Below are 22,726 nucleotides of genomic sequence, written 5' to 3' on the forward strand. Positions count from 1 at the left end.
TCTTTACCTACCATATTGCTTACCGTATTTTCTCCCCTGTCATCATTTGTGGTCTGATTCTACAAATATTTATCCAATAAATAATGTTACTCATTTAGAGGCTGACAGAATGGTATTATTCACTAAGAAAATCCTCAGAAATATAAAAGCAGAAGCCTACTGGATCACACCAAAGGTCCATTTAGTTTGGAACAGTGATCCCAAATGGATATCTCAGAAAGAATTGGTTCAAGTGTGGTGAAGATGTTTTTCTGACAAACTGTCTTAACCTCCAGGTGCCTGGGGACTTTCCTTTTCCACAAAGATTTCTAAAAATCTTCAGTGAGTTACCTATAACTTTTCTAGCAACCCAAGAAAGTTCTGGAGTCGTTTGGAAAGTAGATGTCACAAACCAGGTGCACTAGTCCTTAATTAGTTACGTTAGATACTTTGAATACTCTTTAATGTCCTTCCTGAGAAAAGATGCCAATGTGCAGGTATCTCAAGTAGTGTCTCGCCATTGAGTATGTCTGAAAAACATTGGAACATCCAATTCTTATGCCAATAATAGTTAAACATAGCAATATTTTTCAAACAGGAGAAGGAAAACCATGGACAGACCAATCACTGCTGGCCAGCTTAAAGAAAAATCGCTGTTCCAGGACAGCAATGGCAGTGCAGTTCCTTCCAAGACTATGTGCCATAACTGTTCTAAGCTAAAGGTATGGAAGAGCCCTCACCACATATTTTCTCTGGAGCACTGAATGGCCATTTGAAGTCCTATCAAAATTCAGTTAGTTTGATACTTTATGTGTTGGGGAAAATGATCTGGGCTTCGTCAATGGTGGGATGGAAGGGATTTGGGCAGCAAGGGAGGGAGGGGGCTCTGCCTTTCTGCCCTGCTGTGCTGAAACTCCACCTGCAGAGCTGCCTCCAGCTCTGGGTCCCAGCACAGGAAGGACAGGGAGCTGCTGGAGCCAGTCCAGAGGAGGGACACCAAGGTGATCAGAGGGCTGGAACAGCACTGATGTGAGGAAAGGCTGGGACAATTGGTACCGGAGAAGAGAAGGCTCAGGGGTGACTTCCCTGTGGCCTTCAAGGACCTGAAGGAGCCAACAAGAAAGATAAAGAGAGAATATTAACAAGGGCCTGGAGTGAAAGGACAAGTGGGAATGGCTTCAAACTGACAGAGCGTGGGTTTAGATTAGATATTAGGAAGAAATTCTTCATTGTGAGGCTCTGGCACAGGCTGCTCACAGAGGCTGTGGCTGCCCCATCACTGGAAGTGCCCAAGGCCAGGTTGGATGGGGCTTGGAGCAACCTGGGATAGTGGAAAGTGTCTCTGCCCATGGTAGGGGGTGGGACTGGATGATCTTTAAGGTCCCTTCTAGCCCAAACCATTCTGATTCTGTGGTTGTGATTCCAAGCACATGGAAGTCAATACATGTGCTCAGAAGTTAAGAAATTGGGTCACATTTTACTAACAATTAATTTAGAGGTGTGTTACAGTCACAGTGGTAATTGCAGACATATCTTTTTATTCATGTTTTTTAGAGCAGGAGGAAAGGTAATAAGATATACCATGATGTAAGTACCTGAAATGAACAACATTATGCTGCAAGTTTTTCCTGTGGAAGGAAACTGCTGAACCAATATGTACCAGAAAGTTAGAAGGTGCATACTATTAATGTCAATTTTAATTTTCTTTAAAGTAGCAGAATTTCTTAAGGCTGCCCTGAAAAAGAAACCAAAATCTGTTTTAATGATAACTATAGGAAAATTCTCCTCACAGAAAATTAGAAAGCAAAGCATATGATTTTTATGCTTCTTGAGTGTGTTGCTCAGGCATCCAGCCATAAAGCAAAAATTGTTACTTTGCAAACTCAATTATTTTCTCTCTTCAGGTATTTCTTGGAGCTCTAGCTTTTTCCTTTTTTGCCAAAGGATTTTCTGGAAGCTACATGAAGAGCATGTCCAGTCAAATTGAAAGGAGATTTGAAATCTCATCATCGATTGTTGGCATTATTGATGGCAGCTTTGAGATAGGTAGATGTACTTTCTTCAAAAGTAGATAAGTGGTTCTTGGTATACTTTAACTCCCCCAGAAAATCTACTTTTTGTGCTGGTTCTCTCTCCTGTTGATGCAGGTAACTTAATGGTGATGGTGTTGGTGAGCTACCTTGGACCAAGAGTTCATCGGCCAAAAATAATTGCTGTGGGGTGTCTCATCATGTCTGTAGGAGCTTTTTTGTCAGTGATGCCTCAGTTCCTAATGGGACGGTAAATATGGAGAGTTTTCACATTACACACTAATTGAACTTGATCATATGAAGTGTTTTCTAAAGCATACATCTGAGTTAAAAGCTTGACAGTAGTAGCTTCTTCCAGCTATTCCAAAAGGAAAATGGGTGAAATTTTAATAATGACTTTCTGATTTCCTCTCTGAAAGCTGACCTCTCTCTACAGGTAAGCAGGAGAGAAACCTCAGGTTTCTACAGAACTTATACATAACTAAGGATAAAGTGGGTTGAATTTTTCACCTGGGATAGATATTTATACACACATCTGTACATATATATTTTTTGACTGTGTTCCCTTTTTTATATATAGGTGAACTGCAATTAGATCTTGATGGAAAAGCTTTCTTTCTCCATGGTGGCTTCTCATGATAAGCTCTTTAAGATGCTGAAGATTTCAATGTATACTTGGGGAGAATTAAATATCTAAATACCCCATTCACATTTAATCTATAACACATAATTGTCAGATGCAGGTCATATCTTTCCAATCCTTTGGCATCCTTGCATGTGCCACAAAGGCAAGAAAGAGGTACCATTCTGGAAAAACATCAGCCCTGTTGTATGTAGACAGATGTGGATGAACTCTGCCTCTGTCCTGCAGTCTAAAGAATGATCTCTGGAAGCAGATTTGTTGCTCTTTAGCTCAGGAAAATATTGGGGTTAGAATCATCAGAGCACTTGAAAATGGTGTGAAGATGCCTATTTTTTTTTAAGCAAGGCACTGGAAATGGGTGTCCCCTCCATTTTGTGTGTATGAAGCAGGAGTGAACGTATGTGAGCACAAGGCTCAGACACACTTCCTGCACAGCAAAGTCCTTCATGTGTCAGGTGTATTTCACACAGTTGTTTTCCAGTTACAATTACGAAAGGATAACTGTTAGTGTGGACAACTCCTCCACGAGTGTATCAGCGTGCTCCCCAGCACCATCTGAGGGCCCTGCAGTCACAGGTGCTACAGAAACACTCAGCACAGTGCCAAATGCTGGTAAGATAAAGCTCTGATGCCCTTCTTCCATCTGTCCTTGTTGTTCACCCTTTTTAATTTTTTTACAAGAAACCATGACATATATAAACGCAGCCTATAATGATTGTTATACCCCATATTATGTTATTATGTTATTTTACTGTTGCTGTAAAATATTGTCAGAATTAGGTTCACAGAAATATAAATCTTTATGGCCTGCAGGATGTGAGAAAACAACAAATTCCTATCTGTGGCTCTTTGTGTTGGTGGGGAACCTTCTACGTGGAATTGGGGAAGCGCCAATTATGCCACTGGGAGTTTCATATATTGATGACTTTTCTAAAGAAGAAAACTCAGCATTTTACATAGGTAATGTACAAATGAGTGATTTTTATGCTAGACATTCTGTTCTTTAACATTTCTGTAGTCAAGCAAATACTCAACAAAAAAAAATTATCTGGATAATTTTGAGTTGTACAGAGTAAAAAAAAAAACAAAACCCAGATAGTTCAAAAGAGGTCTCATATTTATTTTCTAGGGATAATTCCAAGGTGGTCTTTTTGCTCTCTCTAAAGAGCTTCTGTGATGAAGAGAAACATAATAAAATACTTATTTCCTCAAAGTGCAAAGTCATATCTGTCTTATCTGGCATATCATCTTTAGTACCACATCTTCAGAGAGCCAAATTCCTCCTAATCACTATTTAGCAGATAAGGGAACGATCCTTAATGTGAGGATCTGCAATGCAGTCACAATTAATTACAGTAATGTGAATGTATTTCAGGAGCTCTTACCTGAATTTTTGAATTTTACATGCAGCATACTTCCAGTTGAAAGCTTTTTAAAGTCACTATTTGCTGAGGGAAGAACAACACCTTGCCAGGGTGTTGTAACAAGTCCTTTCTAATTGGGGTTTTGATCTTGTTTTGATGGTAAATAACCTATTGCCCAAGACAGAGGAACTTACACCCAAGCTAATTGATTTGTTGACAAACTGAAAATTTGATAGCATGAGGTGTTTGTGTGGCTGAGGGAGCTCAAGAACTGTGGCCTGAAGTCAATTTGGTGAAATTTAGCTGATCAGAGATAGTAAGACACATTTTCAGGAAGAGCTCAGTATGTAATGCTACAGGGTAAGGCCATAACCAATGTCTTCATTTGGGAATGAGGAAACCTGCAGGTAGAAGAAAAGGGAAGTATTGTGGAGTTAGCTGTCAAAAACAAGTATTCCTCTCAGCAGTTATCCAAAATATTTGCAATCACCTCTGAGCTTCTGATTAAAGGTATTTTAAAAAGTTTAGCTGAATTTTTTCTTGTCAGAATATAATCTGGGAGACATTGAGACAGGTTGGGGACAACTGGGCAAATGAGGTCAAAAATATAAAGTAAACTTGGAGAATAGCATAGATTCAGCCAAAATGGAAATTGGTTTAAGCAAGAGAAATAAGGTATTTAGTTTACATTTTATTCGAATATTTCATTTTTACATTCAGAATAGCAGTTTTCGGTTACTTAGTCCATTTTGGTGGACTGAACCACTTTGCAAAAAAAAAAAAATGAAAGTTGAAACAGTCTTTTCCATAGAGCAGAAATTCATTTACTTGGCAAATTTTAATTATTGTCTATATCTTATTTTTCATCAACTGACTGAATCAATTTAAAATCAGTGCTTCTGTAAAATACAAACATTTAAAAAAATGTCCTATAATAAAAAAGTCAGTCAAGCCTTGCTGATGAATTTTGACCATTAATCTTGTTATTTGACCCTGAACAAGAAGTCTCAGCTTTGTCTCTCCTTTTTCCTTTGTCCTTTGATATTTTGCTGAGTAAGAATGGAAGTTATTTTGAGGCAGAGACAGCATTTTCTTAATACAATGAACTAAAATAATTTCAGTAGAGTTGTGGTGACAGCAATAATACTAGAGTTGCCACAGGAAGGAACAGAAAACTTAGCATATTTGTTAACATGTAACAATTTATTACAGAAGTTCTGGGTGATAAACTGAGAAATCACTATATCCAGAAGAGAGTTTTCAAAACCAACTCTCTCTCAGGCAGAAAATCTCTGCAGTAGAACACAGTAAGTTTTACAGAGCAGAGTGCTGGATGTGGCAAGAAATTACAGGCATTTGGTAAAGAATTCCTTCTTTTCTAATGGAATGCATCCTTCTGCAACTTCAAGGTGTCAGTTCCGCCCTAGAATTCAGGAATCCAAATTACTGAGCTGTATTTTGATCCCATTAACCTGCTCACAACTACACTTCAACAGAACAACACAAGTGGCAAGGGAATGTGAGAACTTATGCTTGAATTATTTTGCAGATATTTTATTTTATTTTACTTTGTTATGCTATGGCTATGCTATGTCTGTGTTGTGTTGTTTTATGTTATGTTTGTTGCCAGTCATGGTCACCAAAATCAAATTGTGCTGTATTTACTCATCCAGTCAGCCAAGTGCAGTGTAGCTTCCTGGGTTTCTGTTAGCCTTATTCATTTCACATTAGCCTTCACATTCATTTACTCGTAGGGACATCCCACCTTCTGATCTACACCCCAGCTGTGGTTAGGGCAGCTTGCACGTTTATATTCTTGCTGCTCAGGACATTGCACAATGGCCTGTGCCCCTCTCCTGCCTGCTCCCTCCTCTCTCATTTCCTTGCCCTCGGAGAGGAAGGCTGACCTTGTCCATGCAGTGTTTTTGCTCCATCTCCCTTCTCTTCCAGGCTTGGTGAGATCCTCAGGCATGTTTGGGCCCACGCTGGGCTTCCTGCTGGGCTCGTTCTGTGCCAGTCTCTGGGTCGACGTCGGCGCCGTGGCCGTCGGTACGGGACCGAAGTGGGACTTGTGGGATTGTGTGGGGTGGCACCTGGAGCCAGGGGTTCTGGGTGCACGGACCTCCGTACCAAGAAGCACCTCACCAGTTCACTGCCCCAAAAACAGGGGCTCTGCAGAGAGCTTTTCCTGCTCAAAAGCTGCTCAGAAATTGACGTTTTAAAATCAGGTGTTGTAGTGTGGTTGGAATAATCCTCCTACCCCCACTGCACCTTTTTTATGCTTGACCACACATTTGTTGCACAGTTGCTGTGCAGCTGAGATTAATAAAATGAATGGGTGATTGACTAAAAGGCCATCCCCATGCTGAGGGAATAGTGAAAGGCTCATGGACACTTTCAACATTTAGTAAAAAGTACCATCTCTTAAAAAACATGCTGCAAAGATTCATTTCAAAGCTCATGTTACTGTTCAAATTACTTAAAAGTCTCTAATCTCAGGGAAAATTTGAGGCAATTTGGGGGAAAACTGTAGAGTTTGGAGATGGAGAAGAAGGGTACTCTGGGAGATTGAAAAAGGGAAGGGATTTCTTTTTTTTTTTTTTTTTGTGCTAAAGGGTCATTTTGCTCATTCCCCCAGACAGTATTGAAGGACTGTGGCAAGGAAGTGCCACCATGGGCCTAAATGGACACATCTGTTTTTGTCTGCATGGCACTGATTCTCCTCCAGGGATGAGTCATTCACAACTTACCCAGAGCAGCTGTAGCTGCCCCTTCAAGGCCAGTCTGGATGGGGCTCTGAGCAACCTGGGATAGTGGAAGGTGTCCCTGCCCATGGCAGGGGGTTGGAGTGAGATGATCTTAAAGGTCCCTTCCATCATAAACTATTCTATAACTTGAATCAAGCTACATTTCAGTTCTTCATATGGGGCCTCATTCACCTCTGTTCTGGTTTTTAACTTATATACATATATGAGAATATAGAGTAATGTGTTGTAATCTATAACATTTAACCCGTTTTCCTGTCTTTCTGTATTTTATAGATGCCATCAGCATAAATCCTAAGGATACCCGTTGGGTTGGTGCCTGGTGGCTTGGATTGCTTATCTGTGGAGCAGTCAACTTCATTGCTTCATTGCCTTTCTGGTTTTTGCCCTATTCCTTACCAAAAGAAGGAGAGAATGAAAACTTGAAGATTAGTCACTTGTCTGTCCAAGGAGATCACTGTAAAATAGATCCCCCAGCTCAGCCGCAGCTAAAGTTCTCAGATGCAGTAAAAGGTGAAAGATTATTGCCCGAATGTTTGCATATGAATTCTGTCTCATGGATTCATTGTGAGCTGAGCATGGACTCACACAGCCTTCAGAAAAATGCACTCTTCTGGAGTACAAATTATGGACAAAAATGTCTTTAAGTTGTGCTACTATAATTACTCATTAAGGGCGAGTTTCAGCCTTCTCCTGATGTCAGACAGCTGGAAAAACTTGTGCTGTTTCTCTGAGCTCCAGGGATCCTCAGTTCATAGATATGAGATGATGTATTGCAGCTACAATCCTATGATTATGAAGAGAGAGTGGGAAAAGCATCCCATCCCTTGTTAATGGCCAGTCCGTAGTGGGCAGGCTCCTGGTGCAGTGAGACAAACATTTGGGAAGGAAACATGGAGCTCATTGTGACTACGTTAGATGTTGGAGGGACTCCACTGGATTCGTAGCTCCTGTGTGTGAGCTCAGGGATGCTGAGTTCATCTCATATAGGCAACAGATCCAACTAGCCATTGCTTTTTTTTTAAATATTTTTTTATTATTAGACCCAAGGTTTTGTTTGTATGTACGTGCACACCTACAGCAGATGTGCTTTGAACTCTCCTTTTAGGCAGCTGTGCCAAGAGCCAGACTACAGTCTAAATGCAAGTGTTTATGTTCACTTTATTTTAATGGATTTGAATACTCTAATCCAGAAATTATTCCAGCCTTTTTGGGGCAGCCAGATGTTTCTGTTCTCTAAACATCACCCTCATATGGGGTTCTTGTATGGTTGGTGAAGGCTCCTGCTTTAGGAACCACATTTTATTCTTGGTAGAGTGTCCTAACACTCTGCGCAGACATTGAGAAGGTGTGCTGTGAGCTGAGCACCCCCAGAGGGGAGCCCTGTGCCACACACGAGACAACCCAGGATCCCTGATTCCCAGCTCAGCGTCCTCTGTGCTGTTTGGCCCTGCTCCTCCTGTGAGGCAATGTGTTGGCAATGAGAACTCTCACTTGAGCAAGCATGTGTTGTGGTAGGCACAGAATGATAACCTGCAACACGGCCAGTAATTAAATCCAAGTCAATTTTACTATCTAAAGGGTGCCAAAACAGCTCTATTCTGTGTTTAGCAGGGTGTACAGCATATACCTCTCCATTGCAGATTTCTTGCCAGCACTCAGGAAGCTGTTTGGAAATCCAATTTTTTTGGTGTTCGTCTTCCTCACTATTCTGCAGTACAATTCCATTGTTGGGATAATAACCTATGAGCCAAAGTTTATGGAGCAGCAATTTAATATATCAGTGGCAAAAGCCATCTTTCTAATTGGTAGGTACCTGACTTATTTTCAAATTCCAGTGTCAAAAATGAAGCTTTTATTTGTTCTTTTGCCTTCTGTTGTAGAAGGAAATGTGAACTTTTTATGGTTAAAAAGGAAGCATGTAGTGATTTCCTAATTTTCTTACTGTATTTTGGAAATGGATGTTAATTTTAGTGTTAATTTTCCTAGTGCTGCTAATTCAGTGAACTAGAGGATTATTAAATCAGGGTGGAAGTTTTTTTCCTAGAGATTTGGGTTATGTGTCTGTTTTTGTGAGTAAAAACTACATATCATATATCAGCTGCAACTAAGTGAAAACTAATAGAAATAGAAATTTAAAATGTTTAATTAAATGTGTGATTTTTTTTTTCTTTTCAGAGTAACATGTTGGTATAAGTATTTTTTCGTTTTGCTTAAAAATCCAAATTTTATAAGCAGTAAGACACCAAAATTTAAAAGTTCAGGTCACTCCATTAATTTCAAAGCTCTTTTCCTATTTACCAGTTCCTTCAAAAATAAGTACTTTGTAGTGTTCTACAAAAAAAAGAATGCTGAAATTATATTAATCTTACAGTGATTGATATGGTCGCATAATTTGGAAGGAAAACCCGGCTATGTGAGGTCATTGCAGAACTGATATTGCATTACTCTAATCTGAAGACACAATGCCTTAGTTAGATACAAATGTGGGAAGAACTTTCTTTTTCCTATCTTTTTTTTTCTGAATTCTGAGAAAATTTTACAGAAATGACCAAGAAAACCAACCAACTGTAAAACCAGAGAAAGGCAAACCCCTCCCAATAACACCAAATACACCTGAACACTCTCTGTTCAGCAAGTATATGTAAGGGTTGGTGTTTGTGAAGTACTGAACAGATTAAATCTAAATGCAAATAATCTCATTATTCACTGTCAGATCAAAATGGAATCCAGTGTGAACCAGATGCAACTTCCTTTTATATTCCATTTTGGAGACTTTTTTGTGGCTTTGATGAAGTTTTATGTTTTATTTTATATGAAGTGCATATGAATGAAGACATTACCATTCACTCCAGTTTCTAACAGGCACCTGTAAAGGTTTTATTATATCCACATACAAGCAACAGTATAGTAAAAATGCAGTGAATATTGAGGAACTGAGCTTTCTAAAATCATAATATGATATGATTTGAAAAAGAGAATGGGGGTGTGAAATTACTAGAATGTAATATAAATCTTAGAACCTCAAAGAATCAGCCCAGAAATATTCTGAAAATTGCTAGAACCAGATGCTTTTTCTAAAAGGGTCAATGCAGAGCAGTTAACATTTTTCTCGCTGTCTATTTGCAGGTGTGATACTTTTACCTGTCACAATCCTGGGGATGTTTCTAGGAGGCTTCCTGATCAAGAAATTCAAGCTTCACATAACTGAGATGGCGAAGTTTGCATGCATCACCTTTCTAGTGGCATACTTGCTGAACCTCTTGTACTTCCTGTGCAACTGTGAGGTGCTGCAGGTGGCTGGGCTGACAGCGCCCTACTCGGGGTTTGTATCCCCTTGGGTTTGGGCTGGTTCAGTCATTTGTCACAGCTGCTTCTTTGGGAGTGATGGACGGAAGAAAATCCTAGCTTTTTAGACAGAATTGTCAGTCTGAAGCCATACCTAAAGCTGGGGAATATATACCAGTTTTATTTTCCAAATTTTGTTTAAATGGAACATTTGTTTATTAGAAATTCTCTATTTCTTTTTCCGAAATTCTCTGTTACTGACAAAATACTTACATATTCTGGCAAATTGCTAAAAAGGATGACATTTATTACAGGCAAATTAAATTTCTATATTCTTTTTCTTTTTTAGTTTAAAGCTAGCCTTTTTCTGTTATGTAGGGGGTAGGATGCAAAACAAGTGTTGGAAATGTCTTCCCCTTAGGCAGTGCCTCCAGAAGGGACCATCACTAGATCAGTAATTATGAGTCCACATGGGGGATTGCCAGCCCCCTGTGGTACTTGGAGTTGCCTCTGACCCTTTTCTCACCTGGAAGGTGCAAAGTGGACCTGGACTGTGTACTGCAAACAGAGGTTCTCCCTCCCTTACCAGGACCATGGCTCATGCTTCCTTTTCCAGACTCTAGCAGCCTGCCACAATTCCCTACTGTAAAAATTTAGCTCGGTCTGGTGCAAATTTCAAGGGATTTTAAAGGATTAAACTGAATGAAGCAGGACTGGCTGCATTTTTAGTTCAGACAGAAACTCAGCCCTCTGTTTTTTGAAACTGAGCCTATCCTCAGAGAAATATCTAAGTCATCTTGGTCAACCTGATGTTCAGTTCAACTTTGAGCTTAGTTTTTGCTATGAAAATATTTCAGAGGTTTGTGCAGCGGAGATAACCCTGGTTGAGTGCAACATCTGATACTGCAGAGTGAATTAAAAATAAGCATAAACAACAAGAGACCATATACTGAAAGAGCAATCACAGTTTCTCCAGGAGAACTGAGTCTGGAGAATTTAGCACATGCTAGTGTTGTTCCTGCTTAAGTGACTAATTTAGTGTTTTCCCTATTTAACAATTCACATTTTGAAGGCAAGCACAGCCTAATGAGGGCTAAATCCCTCAGTTATCTTCCCTTCTAAGAGACCTAGGGGAAATGTAGCCCACATAATGTGTGCTTTTGGCTGAGGGAAGGAAGAAAGAGGAAGAAAAGGCAAGTTTTGAACATTTTTAACTTACATTGTGATTGACTCCACAGCAAGGATGATTTGTAGATGGTGGGCTCCTAACACTTTCTGCAAACTGAGCACTGCTAACATGTGCTCGGAGTGTCATGACACAGTTACCTGGATCCAGTGAAAAAAAAAAAAAAGTCAAGTACATCTTGCTGTTCTGGTTTAATGTAGTTTTGCATCCCTACCTTTACCACCCGGATATGGTATGATATCCTGCTGCTGAGGAAAAGTATGGTCTTTTCTTGGGCCATGTCTCTGATAGGAGATTCTAGGTATGATTTTCTTTTTCTTGGGGTGAGCTTTGAAATGCAAAAGTAATACCAGATATTCCTGCCCAGCCTTTTCATTTCCATGCCTTTTCAGTGACAATCCATAGAACTATTAATGCTTGATTAAAAATCCCAACAGAACTTTTTTTTAGCTGAAATCACCTTAGTGTCCCTATGACAACTTCACAGTGCATTGGGTGGTTAGCTGATGGCCGTCCATTTTGATTGCTTCACTTTCTCCATATTTTTCCTGCCTACTCCCATATATATATATATATATATATACACACACACACACATATATATATATATCTACACATATATATATTTACTATATAATTCCATTAAATAATTCCTTAACTTATTTCTGTTGTCCTGCAGAATGAAGCACCTTTCCTCCAGCAAGCACATCTACATGGCCAGCTGCAATGCTGAGTGCAGCTGCAAGGTGGACCAGTGGGACCCTGTCTGTGGGGATAATGGGATCACATACATGACAGCCTGCTTTGCGGGGTGCAAATCATCATCTGGGACAGGAAGGAATATGGTAAATATCCAGGCAGGCAGATGACTGTGCAGTAGGACAAGGAGCAATGGTTTTTAGTTAAAAGAGGGTATGTTTAGACTAGATACAGGGAAGACTGTTTTTTATCAGCAGCAAAGCCATTTCCAGGACTTCAATTAATCCTACCCGAGCAAGACTATTAAAAATACTGTGTTTGAAAAAGAGTGTGTGCCGGATTTCCCGTGGTCTCTCCGACCTGCCTCAGCTAGCTGGGGTCAGAGAGATTGGGGATTTTTATCCAGCATGGACAAAGGCAAAAGATTAGAGGAGGCTCTCCTTCCCGGGATGATCCAAGTTTATTGTCCTGAAGGGTTCCAGGGAGAAGAGAGATAGCATGGGAAACGCGGGGTATTTTCAAACCCAACTCAGGGGCAGAGGAACCCCAGATCACAGCCACACAGGGCTGGCCAGGGGAAAGGGAGGGGTTAAGGGACGGGGAGAACCACGTCACAAACCGAGAGGGGAAACGGAACAAATCATCCTCAGTGCAACACAAAACCATAAACATGCAGTACAACAAGTGTGCAAATGCTTGTATCTTCTGGCAGAATCAGAATTGTCTTCATTGACAATACTGAAAAAGACAAGCAGCATTATCCGGCTTGTATTTATACATCCCATCAATAGTCTGGCTTCACTTCAGGAAAATTTGCCTTCAAATCCATGTCTCCTGCTAACTTCAAAGCCCACTGTCAATCCAGCACCAAGTGCTGTTTAAGCATATAATGATATTTATGCATGATTGCATATTTGGTCCACACCTCTATTTTTTTTTTCTTGTTGTTACGCATCTTCTTCATGGGATACCTGAGCAGAATGGCTGGATAGCAGTTCACATCTGATTTTTGTTAGCTTCCACCCATTTTAAACACACACAGAACACCTTCTGTTCTAGCAATAGCATGGCAGAAACTGGGATTCCAGTTGCTTTGTGTCTCTGGAGCAGCTCAGAGAAGCTGGAGCATAACACTGACCTGGCCATCAGTCTGCAGAGATGTTTACGGAAGTTTTTCAGCATCAACAACAGCCTGGCTGGTATGGGGAGTGAAAAATCTAGCTGCTGAAATGATTGTTTATTGCCACTGAATTCTGAATAAATAAATGCCTCTTCTCATCTTCTCCTTTTCAGGTGTTTCACAATTGCAGCTGTGTGGAAGGACGAGGGCTCAGGCTTGGCAATTCCTCTGCAGTTCTGGGACAATGCCAAAGAGAAAGCTGTACCAAAGCCTTTCCCTATTTTTTAGCATTACAGACTGCATGTGCATTTTTTTTAGCCTTAGGAGGCACTCCTACATACATGATTATGTTTAGGTGAAATACTTTACCTTGCCTTGACCATAAAACCTGGGGAAAGAGAAGCAAAAAATGATACCTACTATTTCATTCCTGCTGTGAGGAATGGCATGCGGATCAAACTGTGCCCCTGAGAATTTGCCTGTACTCTGAAATCCAGCTCAGTTCAGAGGCAGAGCAAAATATCTGTCCAGAAATTTAATTCTGATTTGATATTGAGTAGATACTGTGGTGATGAAGGGGGGGGGGGAGGAGGGGGGGGGCATTGTGCTGATCCCAAATGCTGGGTTTCAATTCTAGTGATAGGGATGTTTTTATCAGAGCATTGGATTTGAAATAAGATGCAATGCTAAGCCATAGCCAGTGCTGTTCACATTATTTGGAGAAAAACAGGTACTTTGTTAAGCCTTGTGGCCTGAAAATGTCTTCCGTGTTGGGAGAAGTCTGATACTCCCATTTTTTTGTCAGGTGATAGGAGCAGAATTATAGCAGGAATATTTTTTAAAAGTTTTCATTCCTTCAGTTGGAAAGCAGCACCACTATTTTTCATTCAGAAGAAAAGACAATGTTCTGTGCCTGCCCTGTGGAAGTGTCTTTATCCTCCTGTTCACAGGTGGATCGGTCACAGTGGTCAGTGCATGTGGCTGAATAACTTGGCAAAGTTGTTGATTTCCTGCATCATTTCTAAGCATAGTGCACGCCTGGGTTATGGACAAGGCTCACCTTGCTGGCCAGTTTTCAGAACCCTGATGTGTATAATGAGAAACCTTTGTTGTTGATGATGAGGAGACAACAAACTCTAGTGAAGGGAGCAGGCTGGGCACAGCAAGGCTCCCTCCTGCCCCTGCGCTAGCTCAGTGCTCCCCTCTGGATTTTGTCAATTCTTCCAGCTCACCTGATGGACACAGGCTGCTTTCCAGTCGTAGGAATGAGGTGCTTTTATAGCCAGGTCACTCACACTGGCTGTGTCTCTGTAAAATGCTAGAGGCAGAGGTAGCTTTAACCTAACAAAGACTGCACACCCTTGCTCCCTCTGGTCACCACTGCAAAGTGCAGACCCTCATAAATTCAGGCATCTGCTTGAAGCTTAACTTATGGGCCTGAACTGTCTTGTTGGTTGGTTCACTTTCATGTCCCTGTGCATCATCTCCCAAAAGCATTTACAACCTGTTTTCTTTGATTCAAGATGAGTTTCTGTAGATTATTCCATTAATATCAATGAGTGTTCTTCTGTGGAAGGACACTCTACATCTGAACTTGAACTCTGGTGAATGTTTTCAGTCAGGGTTCGAGTGGGCTGTGCTGGGAAAGCCACAGTACCCTTCAGTTGGGCACGTGCAGATGCTCACAGCACGACTGTGGATGCATTACTCTGTTCCTCAACACACTGTTTTTGTTTCTTTTCCAGGTCTGTTTCTCCAGACCTGAAATCCTTTGCTGTTGGGATAGAAACCTTGGGTGGTAGAGTACTAGGTAAGACTTCACTTTGTGGTTTTCAAGTGGGTAGTCAAAGAAGCCAAATAGCTAGACCAAAGTTAGCCATTGCAATGCCATTGCTCCAGAGAAGAACATAATACATTTTCCAAAAGTTTTCTTTGTAAGCAGACTATACATTTTGAAATGTTTGGCGGATCTTGCTACATATTTCCTGGTATGCATTTAGATATTATGTTTATCTCTTCAGGTTTTTTCTCTGCACTGAAAATAAATTAGATAAAGGAAGGAATTTTCATTTTACTTTTGAAGTTTTTGTTTTGGTTTGGTTTGCTTTGGTTTGTTTTTTTTTTTGTTTAATTGTGGATGCAACTGCCTGAGCTTGATCAGTCTGAATATCTTTAGTACTCATCCTCTCTTTTGCTGACCATTATTCATTTAAAGTTCCCATGTACTTTGCCTATTATTTTGTTTCTTGAGTTTATCTGCAATAAACAGTCATTTAAGTATTCAGACACATAGTCTGCCCTGCCTCAAGCAAACCTTGCCTCATTGTCCCTTGTCTGCTAATTTTGAAATCTCTGCCTTGCAGACCAGCCCAAGTAGTCATTTGGATCTCTTTTCCAATCTCCATATTTTAGCTGAACACTGCAGAGAACCAATCTTCTACTTTTATAAGACAGTTAACTTCACAAAATTGTACACTCGCCCTCAAAGAGGTTACTGATGATATTAAAACATTATTGTTTGTCTAAAAGAAATTCTTTCAGTACTACATAAATGTGCACTTATTACACTTATTACTTATTTCTGTGGAGAAAATGCTTAATTTCATCCCTTTGCACTGCACTAATCACCTTTTGATGGCAAGCTGTCATGTAAGACCTGAATAGATACATCAATATACATAAATATTAATATGTCATGGCATGTAATTCCACACCAGGGATTGCAAAAGAAATGTTGGTTATATTATTTCTTTAAACAACGGAAGTTAAACTTCTAATAAAAATACCATTAAAGGGAATTGCTAACAGTTCCCTTGCTGGATATTATAAAGGTATAATTATCCATCGTTTCAACTCCCTTTAAGTACTTGCATAAATATTTTCAGAAATCTTGTCATCTTAAAGCTGGAGGTTTAGTCCCATTCTATGCAGGCACAATTCAAAAACCTGGAGATTCACTTCCTCATTTCTTTACATGACATTAAATGATGAGCTCTCCATGCTGGAGATCATGTAATCAGAATTTTCTTTGCAGGAGGACTCCCAGCCCCTATTTATTTTGGTGCCTTGATAGATGAGACCTGCTTGAAATGGGGGACAAAAAGCTGTGGGGGATCTGGATCCTGCCGAGTATATGACACAAAAGAATTCAGGTAATCCTCACTGGGATTTGGGAATCTGGGCAGCAAGGACCAAGGTGGACTTTCCTCATGTCAGCTGTCTGCAGACTGATTAGGGCCTAACAGCTCCGCAGTGCTTCCTTTGACTAGACCTCAATAAGTAAATAAGCCAAATACTTTTTATTCAATCTGACACCTAAAATTGCAGGGCGCTGCCTTAAGTAATGAGAATTAGTTATTTTGTTGTAGTCTGCACTGAGTAATAAAATAAGTGCACTGAGTAATTCTGAGACACTTTGGCTTTGTGGGATGCTGAAAAACTGTGGAGTACATGTAGCTCTGCAGAGTCTCTCCCTCCTCCCTTGTTTATTTGCTTCCTGTTGTATAAGACACAAAATCCACTTGGAGGGAGGACGCAAGTAACTGGAGAGCTGTGGCCAGGAGCACCAAGTGTGCCAGTGAGGAGATGGGGAAGGACAGGGACAGTAGGCAAAAAGCCCCAGTTGGTGCAGCTGCTCTTTTGTCAGCCTTAAAATAGAGTCTGCTGAATGGCAGCACACTCCAGACATTCCTGCTGTAAGTCTAGGACCTGATTAGAGCCTGTCTGGGGCTAAATATCAAGAGGTCATTTGCTTTCTGCCTCCTATTTCTTATTTTACAATGTGAAGAAATACCTGGCTGAGAACAGATGATTTTGTCAAACTGCTCCTTATATCTTACTTGGTTCCATGCAGAATTGGAAAGTTTTATTAATATAAATGTATTTTGTCCTTTTCCCCCCCAGGAATGTCTATCTTGGCCTCATTGCAGGACTACGGGCAGGATGCTGTCTCTTGTACTTAGTGCTCTCTGTTTTAATTATGAAACGCTTCAAACCAGATGGCAAAGAGATGGCAGATATTAAAAACACAGGGAGATCAGCCAGCAAAGAACTAGATACTGTCAACAAAAGAGAAATTCTTCCTGGTTCAAGAACCTCAGACGAGAGTGAAGAAACTTATATGTAAAAATGAAACAAGGCCTTTGGTAGCTTTGCCTATGCTTCGGTTTTTCTGAGCACAAAAGGAATCTAATTACTGACTACAACAACTAGTTTACATTGTGGGAGTTCAAAAATTATCTTTGGACATTGGCTTTTTATTTGCTTTACCCTATCTTCTTTCTTTTCTCATCTGAAACAACAGTAAGAGGAAAAGGTGTTCAAAATTTTGGGGAACTCTTCCATCGTCTTGCTCTCAGTCCCTTTCTAGACCAACAGTAGGACAAGCCAAAATTTTGCAAGTGTCATAAATGTGATTATGATTGAAAAATTAAGAAGAATAAATCCACAATAAGCTGCTTTGCCATTTTCCACTGAGGTTATTTCAAGTCCTCTTGCTCTGTATTTAGTCCTACAGCACTCCATGGCCAATCAAGTTTCACTTGGGCTACTCTGATGTGAAAGGTAGAGGGAGTTTTGCTGTGAGGTTTGCTTTGCTGTGGTTCATGACCAGAGCTTGTTGTTCCAGACTTGCTCCCATGTGCCATGGCCAGGTGAGACCCCTGGGGCTGGCAGGGGGAACCTTCTGAACTCACACTGCACTACAGCTCTGGGGTTTGGCTTGAAAGTGTTAAACCAAGTGGAAAGCAAATGAAGAAAGAGGTGTATTAATTTTGCAGCACATGTCAAAAATGGGTTCGAGAACGATTAGTCTGAACTGATGCAATAAAGTGATAGGTGCTTAAGTTTCTTTGATTTTTTTTGGTTTTGTATGTGTTTGTGTGGAGGGAATGGAGGGCATTTTTATCCTATGGACCACTGTATTTTTGCCACATATGTATACATTTCCTTCCTTGTTTGAGGAACCTTCAGTAAATCTTGAAATACAGTACTGAGTACTTGAAAATTCACAGCTTTCCACAGGTAGCCTTGTCCAGAGAGAAACTTTATTAAAGGAAGCTCCCAACAGATGCTAAATGGGGAAAGAAATATCTAGAAGTATTGTTAGTGTGATATTTTGTTGACAGCCCTCAGGAAGTACCTTTGTGATAGGACCAAACCTACTCAGCAAGCTCACTGTAGATTTTGTCTCCATCACCACAGGCATTTTGCTTTATTTTCTGGAGGGTATCTCTTCTCCCTGCAGTGCTGTGCAGGAGCCTAAAACTAGGAAACAGAATTTCTTTCCTAATTTTGAACTTCCTTAGGGTATGGAATAGAAATAATAGACATAAAGAAAATCTACCAGACTTTATCTGAGAAAGTAGCAGATCAGAGGGCTAAAGAGAGGGATTCTCCATATTAAATTATTTTTATGACCTTTCTTCTACCATCTGCCCCACCTAAGTGCAAGAATAGGGATGGGAAAAGTATTGGTGTGATACTCACTGAAAGGAAGCTCCTGATATCCTGGACTTTGGGAATGGAGTTGTTTGCATTTTATTGCTTAAAGACAATGACCAGAACATTTAGACATTGTTCCATACATTCACAGCTCTGATTATAAACTGTCATCAGATCTGGGCAAGGTGTGTCTATCAGGAGAGATGAAATGAAAGGCACTCTATTACAGAAAACATCAATAGTGCATCTAGGTCTGGAAATTACTAAATGAAAATCCAAGTTCCAGACACCTCAGGAACTGTACACAGAGAAAATCATGGTGTGTCATTCTCCTTTTGTAAGCGGTATTATAACATTGGATAAATTCCTTGGCAGTTCTAGAAGCACTCTTGGTCTGCACCAGACAGAGTCAGTCAGGTGACTCATACTAACATCATTTCCCTCTGTTGTTTGGGTATTTATTTCTGTACAATGTGTTGTGGGTGGTTTTTTTTTTTGGTTTTTTTTTGTTTGTTTTTTTTTTAATATATTACAGTGTTTTTTTGAAGGAAGCATCTTGATTTTTCCAGGACATAATGTTTTATCAAAGGCACGTTGATAATTGATGTCCGACTGGAAATGAGATTCTGTTCAGATCTGATGACTCATGGGCAGATACTTAACCCAGACAAAACTTAGTAAAGTGAGGTTTTTCAAACAAATAAGAATTAACATAATTCTTTGTAACAGTACCAAATCGATAATAGCACAAGCCCTGCCACAGGTAGTATTAAATGATCCTCTAACTCTATTCTGACAACTCCAACGCTGTCTCATTTCCCTGTGTTTTCAACATCTACTGTTTTTGAGTGCAAATCTGGCACTCTCCTGTGAACAGAAGGTAGAAGTTTCTTCAAGGGAACAGCTTGTATTTCAACAGTGAACTAGTACAGAACATGCAAAAAATTAAATAGGTGGACAACCAAGTGGCATTTTCCAAAAGCTTTCTATATCCTTGCTTCTCACAACAGAGAAAAAGTAAAGACAGACATTCTCCCTTCCAATTCCTTCTGCTCCAAAGGCAAGGCTTCACCAGCCTGAGAGGCAGAGGGGGTCCTGGGACTCTGGTTTGATTGCAAAAACCACATTACTGACTCTAGAATCAAAACTGTGTGACAGCTGTGTCTCTGAGCTCCATCACTGGGAAAATCCTCCAGGAAAGAAGAAAAACCTGCTGTCTTTCCAGTTCATAAGAGAAATTATTAACCAAGAAAGCCATTTTGGAGGCATGCTTTCAAATACAGACTACAAACCATGTAGTTTAGGGATCATTATAGAGAGCTCCATGGGCCATATATCATGGTAAGTCCACTTGATGGTCAGATAAAAAAGGCAGTGCGTTTTCATCAGACTGTGGGAGATTCAAGGCATGTGCCTTGTATTTACCCAATCCTTCTCTGAGGATATCAGAAAGCTTTTTCATGGCATTTTCAAAGTCCTGTCAGAATAACTACAGAAGACAGCTCAGTTATCTGGCATTTCTTTGCTTTTAGATATACAATCGAGCAGGCATAATGACCTAGGACTAGCTGGTTTTATCCTGTTTTCTAGTTGTTTATCAAAGGAATAGAAAAAAAGCCAGCACCCATAAACCCACCATTTTCTGTATGCATTAGAATCATGTACCCTACAAGAAAACAAGCCCTCCTATGGCTTTTGTGTCCCCATTATCAACAACTCCTGTCTATCTTGGCACAATAATGAGTTGGGAATAAAGTACTGGTTGGTGCAGAAGAAACAGAAAATACCTCAGGGTGTCATCTTAAGTTTAAAGCATTCAAGAATGTTTTTATAACAGGAGAGAGGTAACATTAGATTTAGACTACCAGTTTTCACTGTGGAGTATGTTGTCATTTTGCCTTCGTCAAGTTTGAAACATGGTCAAAGGTTTTTCCAGCTGAAACTGTAAATATGGATGTGAATCACATTTTTTTTTTATCCAGTGCTACTTTCTATTTAATTAATGTATTTATTCTGAACTATATAAATATAACTAAATCACAGTTCGAGTTGGGGATTGTTTTCCAATGGGACTAAGTGCTGTGTTTTTAGTTAGGTGTTCTAAACATGCTGAAATGTGATTACCACTTTTAGTGAAAAACTAAGTCTTGAGTGACTAAGAGTATCAGAAAGCAACAGATCATCAGATTTCTGTAGATCAGTTTAATGAACTTTAATGAGGGGCAATAAGGTAATTGTTACAGGAGAAATACAAGTATGACAAAATATTCTGATGAAGTCCTTGTGATTTGGTCAGAAAAAGAAATGGATTCTGCAGGAAAAAACCCCTGGGAACTATTACTAAAATTCTTGAACAGATCTGCATCTTAAACCAGAGACATTCTGAGTTAGTGACTGTCAAACCTAAATAATTCATCTCCTGAGCTGTGCTGTTACTATAAAACATTCATATAAAATACAGCATTTTCTTCTCTAAAAGAAGAAATCATCCAAAGTGTTTCATGTCTCTCTGTAGGAGATATTGCTGCATAAATGAATGAGTGCTCTTGTTATCTGCAAAAACCATAAATGACTTAATGTCGTTTGAATGCATATTTATTTTAATACCATCTTATCAATGGAACACTGATGTTACATATTATTACCTCTAAAATTAGTATTACACCAGGTCACATAATCATAGACTTTGTGCTGACTCCTGGCTTAACTGACAAGATCAATGAAACCTGAAATATGACTCCTGTACTAATAACAGGTTACAGTAGTAATAATATTAATAATGATAATATTATGATCTGAAATATCTCAGAGGTCCTGCCAGGTTTTCTGTATTGATTGATTCAACTTTTTTTTTTTTTTTAAAGCTGAAGGTACATGGGTCAGAAAACCATCCTCTAAGCATAACAGATAGATAAATTTCTGTATAGAATTTTATTCTTCACAGCCACCAGAAGGTATGAATCACACAAGATTATAATGGCCAAATGTAGTACTGTATCAGCTGGAGAATGGCTCATCAGGATGCCTGGTTTGCAGAGTGGAACACATCAGCACATGGATAAAATTGCAAATGAAGAGAAGAATTTCCTTTAGGAGACTGTGAAAGTCTCATTGATGCTTATAAGTATGGATCTGCATCTTAAAAAGCTGATAATGAGTTTAGAGAAAGAATTTTATTTTTGGGTATACTATTTTAGGTAATTTGGGTAACAATTTTGAGTTTAAAATCATTAGTACTCAGAAATCTGAAAAATATAGTACCAGGATTACTGAATAAAGAATTTTGTTTAAAAAAAAATAAAAATCAGGGCACCTCGAAAACATTTTAACTTTTATTTTTCAGGGTTTTTTAAAATGTCATTTCAGAGCAAGCACACAAATTCTTCTGAAGATAAGGAATGTTTGCCAATCCCTGCCTGTTCCAATCTCGTATGCTCTTTAGCCTGCAAATATCTGACCTTATGCTGATTGGAAAAAAAGTCTTGATCATAAAATTATAAACCAGTACAAAAAAACAAGAGGAGATTTACATTGCAGTCAAAAGTATGATCGCAGCTGAGTGAGCTGAAACCCCTGAATGCAGCTGGCACCTGCTCAAGTGCTGAAAAAGACACCTGCTTCAGATTCTGGGGAGGTGACTGGACAGAAAGCCAAAACCCTGTGCTGGAAACTGAAAGGCAAAGGCATGTTCATAACTACTGTCATTTGAAGCTAAATGAATCAAAGATAAACTTCCAGCTGCAGAACTGTTGTCTCCAGGCAAAAGTTACTCATGGATCATGGGAACTTCAGGTAAAATAATGTTACCAAAGTACTTAGAAGCTATATATAATACAATTTTTCGGACATGCAAAGCTCATCCTGAATGAGGGAACATCTCAATAGCTGTTAATAAATAATATACCATCCTGATTTTTGAAGCTGTATCTCTTTAGAGTAGGAAATATATCCTAAAGCACTTTCTTGTGGGTTTGCAGTCATCTAACTCACACAAATGGAAGCTTTCAAAGCAGTAACATGGTAGTGTTTCATTACTGAATGTGAGTTAAGCTTTTTTGGAACCTCTGTCCATTGGGATGCCATTATAAAGTAAACCTGAAAGAAAAATTTTAACTTAGGAGTTTGACTTATAAACATGGTTTATAAGTGCTTTGGAAAATGTTATTTTACATAGCTTGCATTTCTTGACTGAAGAAATAAGACTAACAGA

The 22,726-nt window shown here is 39.5% G+C and overlaps 1 protein-coding gene across 1 annotated transcript; it reads left to right on the forward strand.

The window, feature by feature from the left end:
* The first annotated feature begins 590 nt into the window (after nucleotides 1–590).
* On the forward strand, nucleotides 591–17,200 carry LOC134043859 (solute carrier organic anion transporter family member 1C1-like). The gene is made up of 14 exons (XM_062492592.1): nucleotides 591–701; nucleotides 1,884–2,025; nucleotides 2,127–2,259; nucleotides 3,134–3,264; nucleotides 3,466–3,612; nucleotides 5,967–6,065; nucleotides 7,058–7,294; nucleotides 8,425–8,589; nucleotides 9,911–10,106; nucleotides 11,935–12,100; nucleotides 13,248–13,429; nucleotides 14,820–14,884; nucleotides 16,109–16,226; nucleotides 16,978–17,200. Exons 1-14 carry the CDS (start codon nucleotides 591–593, stop codon nucleotides 17,198–17,200), a joined length of 2,115 nt encoding a protein of 704 aa, XP_062348576.1.
* Nucleotides 17,201–22,726: the final 5,526 nt, after the last annotated feature.

Source organism: Cinclus cinclus, chromosome 4 (assembly GCF_963662255.1).
Source record: "Cinclus cinclus chromosome 4, bCinCin1.1, whole genome shotgun sequence".
Classification (NCBI taxonomy): domain Eukaryota; kingdom Metazoa; phylum Chordata; class Aves; order Passeriformes; family Cinclidae; genus Cinclus; species Cinclus cinclus.

Bases quoted from the DNA above. Each gene is read 5' to 3' on its own strand.
- LOC134043859 (XM_062492592.1), top strand. From the start codon at position 591: ATGGACAGACCAATCACTGCTGGCCAGCTTAAAGAAAAATCGCTGTTC. The intron at 3,265-3,465 runs GTAAGATAAAGC...TATGGCCTGCAG, and splicing joins CAGCACAGTGCCAAATGCTG to GATGTGAGAAAACAACAAAT. The intron at 16,227-16,977 runs GTAATCCTCACT...TTTCCCCCCCAG, and splicing joins TATGACACAAAAGAATTCAG to GAATGTCTATCTTGGCCTCA.